This window comes from Pyrgilauda ruficollis, unplaced genomic scaffold (assembly GCF_017590135.1).
Source record: "Pyrgilauda ruficollis isolate IOZ18807 unplaced genomic scaffold, ASM1759013v1 scaffold189, whole genome shotgun sequence".
Lineage (NCBI taxonomy): Eukaryota > Metazoa > Chordata > Aves > Passeriformes > Passeridae > Pyrgilauda > Pyrgilauda ruficollis.
Genome location: NW_024517984.1, coordinates 567,972 through 574,142, shown reverse-complemented (window position 1 = coordinate 574,142; position 6,171 = coordinate 567,972). Strand labels below are relative to the sequence as shown.

The 6,171-nt window shown below is 66.0% G+C and overlaps 2 protein-coding genes across 2 annotated transcripts in view; both read right to left on the bottom strand.

Moving 5' to 3' along the window:
• LOC121352460 overlaps positions 1–841 on the bottom strand; it is a 982-nt gene extending 141 nt beyond the window's left edge. Inside the window, exon 1 of the mRNA XM_041465415.1 lies at positions 8–841. Coding sequence (XP_041321349.1) covers positions 8–841 — 834 coding nt within the window. The remainder of the gene's footprint in view (positions 1–7) is intronic.
• Positions 31–5,529, bottom strand: ATXN7L3 (ataxin 7 like 3). The gene is made up of 12 exons (XM_041465414.1): positions 5,097–5,529; positions 4,878–5,010; positions 4,319–4,490; positions 3,663–3,760; positions 3,437–3,459; positions 3,318–3,363; positions 3,109–3,140; positions 2,917–2,985; positions 2,623–2,666; positions 2,435–2,506; positions 2,049–2,182; positions 31–1,750 (listed from the first exon to the last, which is right to left on the bottom strand). Exons 1-12 carry the CDS (start codon positions 5,145–5,147, stop codon positions 1,599–1,601), a joined length of 1,026 nt encoding a protein of 341 aa, XP_041321348.1. The 5' UTR covers positions 5,148–5,529; the 3' UTR covers positions 31–1,598.
• Positions 5,530–6,171: the final 642 nt, after the last annotated feature.

The window sequence follows — 6,171 nt, the reverse complement described above, 5'->3', positions numbered from 1 at the left end:
GGGGGGGGGGGGAGGACACCGACCTGGGGGGGTCACAGGGCACGGGCTGAGCCCCCCAAGCCCCACTGCACCCCTTGGACCCCAAATTGCAGCGCCTCTCCTGCAGCTGAAGGGGCTCAGGCTGCCTCCCCCCCCCACAGCCCCAGCTCGCCGTGCCCGCCCCCCCCAGGCAGTTTGGGGTGGTCCCCCGTGTTTTTGGGTGCCCACAGCCCCATCCTCGGGCCCCGGGGCACGCGAAGGCCAGCTTGGCATGCTCCGGTGGCCAGACCTGCCCAGCCCCAAAGCCACACCAGGAGGGACCACACGGGGGTCCCCATGCGGGGGGGGCTGCAGTTCTGAGGTGCCCAGGGCTCTGCAGGACCCCCCCAGGCCAGCCTTTAGCAGCAGTTTGAAAACAATAGTGAATCCAGAGTCGAGAGCACCATAATGAGTGAGTCCCAGCGAGAGGAGCCACGGGGTGTGGGGACAGACACAGCTCCACCCCGGGGACATATGGCCAAAATGGGGGGGTCAGACAGCCATGGTGGGGGGGACAAGGGAGGGGATGGAGCCAACCCTGTCCCCAGCACAGCCCCTGCGATGGAGAACAGCTGCAGGGAGGGGATAACAGGGCAGGGGGTGACCTGGATCCAGCCAGAGGGACCTGTCCCCCCCAGCCCGCACAGCGGGGCGCTGGTCCCGGCCCCCCCCAAACAAAAGCAGAGCCTGTGGGGGTCCCCACTGACCCCCCGACTGCAGCAGCAGGTTCCCCAGGCACGCGTGGAGAGCTGCCCTGGGGACACCAGGAGTGGGGGGCTCTGTGCTGAAGCAGGGCTGGGCTTCCCCCCCAGTTCTGCTCCATTCCCAGCTCCCCCCGAGACGTCCCTGGCAAGTTGGGGTCCCCCCCTCCCCAAACAGTTTGGCACAGGGATGGTCACAGCAGCTCCCCCCACCCCCAGACCCACCCCCAAACATGAAGGATGCAGCATGCAGCCCCCTGTGACCCCCTGTGTGGGCACTGCCAGGCCCTCAAGACCCCCAACAGCTGAATGCAGGCACAGCTGAACAGATCTGGGGGTGAGAGGGTGCTCCCTTGTCCTCTGAGTGGGAAAGGCCCCCTCCAGTGTGACCCCCCCTCCTGAGCCAGCCCGACCGGCGAGTGCCAGCCCAGGGCAGGGAGGGGGGCAGCCCCAGAGTGGGGGCTCACCCCAAAACCCCAGGGCAGGGGGGATTCACAACCCCCTGACCCAGGCCCAGACCTGCCCACGGTGTCCAGGTGCCTCCCACCCCACTGGGGTAAGTGAGGAGCAGGTGTGGGGGGGCACAGCTGGCTTTGGGGGTGCTGGGAGGGAAGGGGGGGGCTGTACCCCCCCCGAGGGTGACACCCCAAAGGGAGCCCCACGTACAAAAACTGTCACAGAATAAATAGAGGCACCGGGGCAGGGCGGGGAGGAAGGGGGGCACTAACGGGGGCTCCCCAAATCCAGCCCCACTCCAGCCACAGCCGAGTCCTCTGTGCTCCGGTACCCACGTTGTGTCTGGCCCGGGGGGTGCCTGGGGGCTGTCCTGGCCCCTGTCCGTCCCTCTGTCCGTCCTGCCCCTCCCCAGCTCGGCGGGGCTCAGTTGTTGATGTCATCGTAGATGCTGGGGGTGTGGGGGGCGGGGGGCTTGGGCTTCTTCTTCTTGCTGGAGCCGAGCCCTGGGGCACCGCTCACCAGCCCCAGGTGGGGCTTCTTCTTCTTGGTCTTGCGGGACTCGGAGTTGTTTGTACCTAGGGAGGGGAGAAAGGGGAGAAATGGGGGTGTCAGGGAGGAGATGAGCCCCAAAACAGAGGGGATGATGCCCAACTCTGGTCAACACCCAAGAAAATGTACCGCAAAATGTTCCTGCCCCTCCCAAGTGGGGGACAAGGCGCTCCAGGCTTTGGAGGCATGGTCTGTTCAACCCTTCTTGTACTGGGGACGTGCCAGAACAGCCAGTTTTGCCCCCACCGAGGGATCTGTGCCCCAGGATTTGCCCCTCAGAGGGGTCTGTGCCACAGGATTTGTCCCCCAGCCCCTGACACTCACTGGCTTTGGAGGAGGCCGAGTCCGAGGGGGAGATGTCGGAGGAGCCATCCCACTGCAGGCGGCTCATCAGGGCCTGGCTCTCGGCCACCTCGAAGCTGTCGTTCTCCACGCCGCCCTCGGCCTCGGGCAGGGACCTGGGCACGGGTGTTACAGAGGGCAGAGGGGACAGAGCCCCCCCAGATGCCAGGGGAGCACCCAGGGGCTCGGCCCAGCCCCCACCACCCTGCTGGGCTGCAAATCCCAACCCCAGCCCTGGGCTCCCATCTCCTCCAGGCCTCCCCAGCCTGTCCCTGCCCCCAGCCCCTCCTGAGCACCCCATGCAGCCCCCCCAGTCCCTGTCCCACAGGACCCTGGGGACCCCGGGACCCCGATCTGCACCCACTTACGCGGAGGGCCCGAGGAGGTAAACCCGGACTGCCCTGCGCTGCTCATCCGTGTGCTGGGGACACCGCAGGGACCTGGGGACCAGACACGGCACTGAGATGGGCCTTCCCCCCTCCCATGGGGATGGGGCATGTTGGGGACCCTGGGGAAGCCCCCCAGAGTGAGCAGGGCCAGGCCAGGCCGCCCTCACCTGGTGCACATCTTCTTGGTGTGTTCAGAGATGACCCCGCATTGCTGGGGAGGGAAGAGACAGGTGAGTTTGGGGGGACAGGTGAATTTGGGGGGGACAGGTGAGTGACCCCTGGGGTCCTCCAGTCTCCCAGTGCCGAGTCCCAGACAAAGTAGCCACTGCCCCTGCACGCCCCCATTCCCAGCCTGGAAACCAGCCCCAGTGGGATGGAGCTCAGCTGGGAGAGACCCCCGGGGGTCCCATCCCCTGTGGTGCCCCCTGCCCAGCTGGGACCCCCCTGCCCCATCCCCTCACCGTGGTGAGCAGCGTCCGCAGCTCCTCGGGGCCCAGCGTCTCGTAGTTGATGCCAGCTGAGTTGCTGTACTGGGGGGGCAGAGAGCAGGCTCAGGGCTGGGGAAAGCTGGGGGGACCCTCCTGGGGGGGCAATGCAGCCCCTGGGGAGGCAGAGCAGGGACTGGCAGCCATCTCCCCCCATCCCAGGCTCACCTTGAAGGGATCGGGGTTCCCGCCGATCTCGCCTGGCAGGGAGGAAAGGTGAGGGGGGGTCCTGCCCCCAGTCTGGCCCTGCCTGGGACCCCCAGGGCCCCCTCCCACCACCACCATCCCAGCCAGGGAGAGCCCCCCCGCCCCAAAGGTGTGAGCCCCCTCCCTCATTTTTTAGCCCCACCCCAGGGGTGCCAGCCCCGCCCCCTCACCATTTTTGTGTTTCAGGGACTTGGACCTGCGGGGCGAGTTGGGGTTCTGCAACGAGACGGGGGTGTTGGGGGTGTCCTGTGTCCTCCCCGCGCCCCCCACCCTTCCCTGCACCCCTCACCTTATCCGATTTCCTCTTCTTTGCTGTGGGGAGAGACAGAAAGGAAAGATTTGACCTTTTCCAGTGCATGCAGCCCCTTCCCAGAGCCACTGCTGTCTCCACAGGGCTGGGACCACCACCCACGGCTGCTCTTCCCCTACACACCCACCCAGGACCGGGGTTCAGGGGCCATGGGGCAGGCAGGACGTGTCCCCCACCCCTCAGGACACCAGGGACCCCTCCCCACCTTTCTTCTCGGAGCCATAGGACCAGTCGTTGTCATTGATGTCATCATTGTCCTCTTGGTCACTCTCTGACTTGTTCAGGTTGTTGCTGCTCGCGATCCTGAGCGGGGAGGGGAAGGAGATCATGGCCAGGGTCTGCCCCACGTCCTCCATCCCATGTCCCCTGGTACCCTCCCATCCTCCCCAGCACACAGCGATCCAGAGAGGAGTCCCCAGCAGCCATCGAGGCAGGGACACAGGACCCAGGGGGGACAGAGCATCCAGGGGGGGACACAGGACCCAAGGGGGGGACACAGGAACCAAGAGGAGGACACAGGACCCAAGGGGGGGGGACACAGGACCCAAGGGGGGGGACACAGGACCCAAGGGGAGGACACAGGACCCAAGGTGGGGGACACAGGAACCAAGGTGGGGGGACACAGGACCCGGGGTTCCCAGCTCACTTTCCCAGGAGGGATAAACTGGCAGGGAGGAACAAGAGGAGCTCCAGGGGGAACCAAGCTGGACACCCCCAGGCTGGAAAGCGAGGACTGGGGAGACCCAGAACCGGCCGAGTTCACATCCCAGGCTCCTCAGAGCCCGAAGCACAGCCCCCCACGGGGGGAGGCGGGCAGGCTCGGGCCCGGTGCCTCAGTTTCCCCAGAGCAGGCAGCCCCACCTGCGGTTGGCGATGCGGCTGCTGTTGCGGCCCATGCCCAGGCACTTCTCCAGGTGAGGGGCGAAGCGCGAGGCGGCGATGCTGCGGCTGCAGTTGGGGCACACGCACTCCTTGTTCTTCCACTGGTTGTACACCTGCCCGAAGATGTCCACGCCTGGCTGGTCCACGATCTCTGCGGGGGGGACACGCTCAGCCCCTGCACTGAGACCCCCACCCCATCTGCTCTGGGGGGTCCCTGGGGCTGCCAGACCCTTCCCCACAGACGCAGCGGGGCTCGGGGGGGGCTGAAACCCGAGTGGCAGTGCTGCCAGGGGGTCTCTGCCACCTCCCACCCACACCCCAGCTGTGCCCCCCGGGGCCCCAGCACCACGTTTTGGGGTTCAGTGCCCCCCCATTTACCCCTCTGGGACAGTCTGGTCACTGTTGGGGGGACATTGGGGTGTTTAATCCCCATCAAATCCCTGTGTGTGGGGAGCACCAATCCCCTCAGAGAGCAGGGGCCTGGCTGTGTCCCTGTCACCAGCATCACCCTGACCCCCAGGGAACTCGGGGGGCTCACCAAAGTCCTTCATGCTGTCGGGGTCCGTGTCATCCAGGAAGAAGTACCCGCACTTGACAGCCCGGTGCACCTCGAAGCACAGCCCCAGGCAGGCATCCTCCACCAGCTCCGTGTAGATCTCGTGTGCGATGGCCTGGGGGCCCAGGGGGGCTGTTAGGGATGGGGGGGCACACACGGACACCCCAGGGGACAGACAGACCCCCAGACAGGGCAGCTCACCTCCAGTTTGCTGTTATCCAGGCCAGACAAAGACATATCCTCCATTTTCATTTGCAGCTGCTTGTGGAGAAGTCACGCCGAACGCTCATAGCACGGGACACGGGGGGCTGGGGGCACGGGGGGGGGTCTCACTGGCACCTCAACCCTCACCTGCAGACCCCTCCCAACCCCCTTCCCAGCCAAAATCCCACTGCACACCTTGGGATGCCCCCAAGATGCACTCTGGGGGGATCCCCAAGAGAAAGAGTCCCGGGGTTAAACCCTCCAGGAGTGAAGTGGGGGGGCTCGGGGGTCTCCCATCTGGGCATGACCCTCCCCAGCCTGGCACGGATCCCCCCCAGGTTAGTGGGGGACACTGGCTGACAAGGGTGGGATGTCCCCAGTCCCCCACCCCTCAGGCCAGCCTGGGACGTGCCCAGCCTTCAGAGAGGTGTCAAACCCCCCCAGAGCCCCCACCTCACCCCCCCCATTGTCTCAGGACTGTAGGTGAGCACAGGGAGCTTGGGGTGTCCCCAAACTGTCCCCTCCCAGAGGGGGTGGGTTTTGCTGCATCACCCTCCCTTGCAGCAGATGGAGGGGGGACAGGGCAGGGAGGGGAGCACCGTGTGCCCCTCAAAATGGAGCCTGGCCTCCCCCCCCACCCCAGAATGAGAGTTTAAAGACCCCAAAGTCATGGTCAGACACCCCCAGCACCCACCGGTGCTGAGCAGTGGAACTCCTGATTGTCACGGAGCTGGGGGGACTCTGCCCAGCCACTGGGATGGGGGGACACAAGAGGGGTCTCCACAGTCCCCACCCCCCAATCCCGCTGATCCAGGGATTCCTTCTTTCCACAACAGAAAGAGGAAACAGGGGCTGGAATCGGCTCAGCCCCCAGCACCCCCCCCAAAGCTGAGGCAGAAAAGGGAGAGGGGGAAGTGGGGGGGGGTTCAGGGGTCTCCCATAGGGCTGGGGAGGCCAGGGAGGGTCCCAGGGGCTCTCAGGATTAAGGCAGGGGGTTGGGAATGAGGGGTTTCAGGGTCTGGGGGTCCAGGGGTGGTCCTGGGAGCTCTCAGGAGAGGAGGGCGGGGGGCAC

Bases quoted from the DNA above. Each gene is read 5' to 3' on its own strand.
- ATXN7L3 (XM_041465414.1), bottom strand. From the start codon at position 5,147: ATGAAAATGGAGGATATGTCTTTGTCTGGCCTGGATAACAGCAAACTG. The intron at 3,460-3,662 runs GTGGGGAGGGGT...CTCTCCCCACAG, and splicing joins CTATGGCTCCGAGAAGAAAG to CAAAGAAGAGGAAATCGGAT. The intron at 2,986-3,108 runs GTGAGCCTGGGA...CTGCCCCCCCAG, and splicing joins GGAACCCCGATCCCTTCAAG to TACAGCAACTCAGCTGGCAT.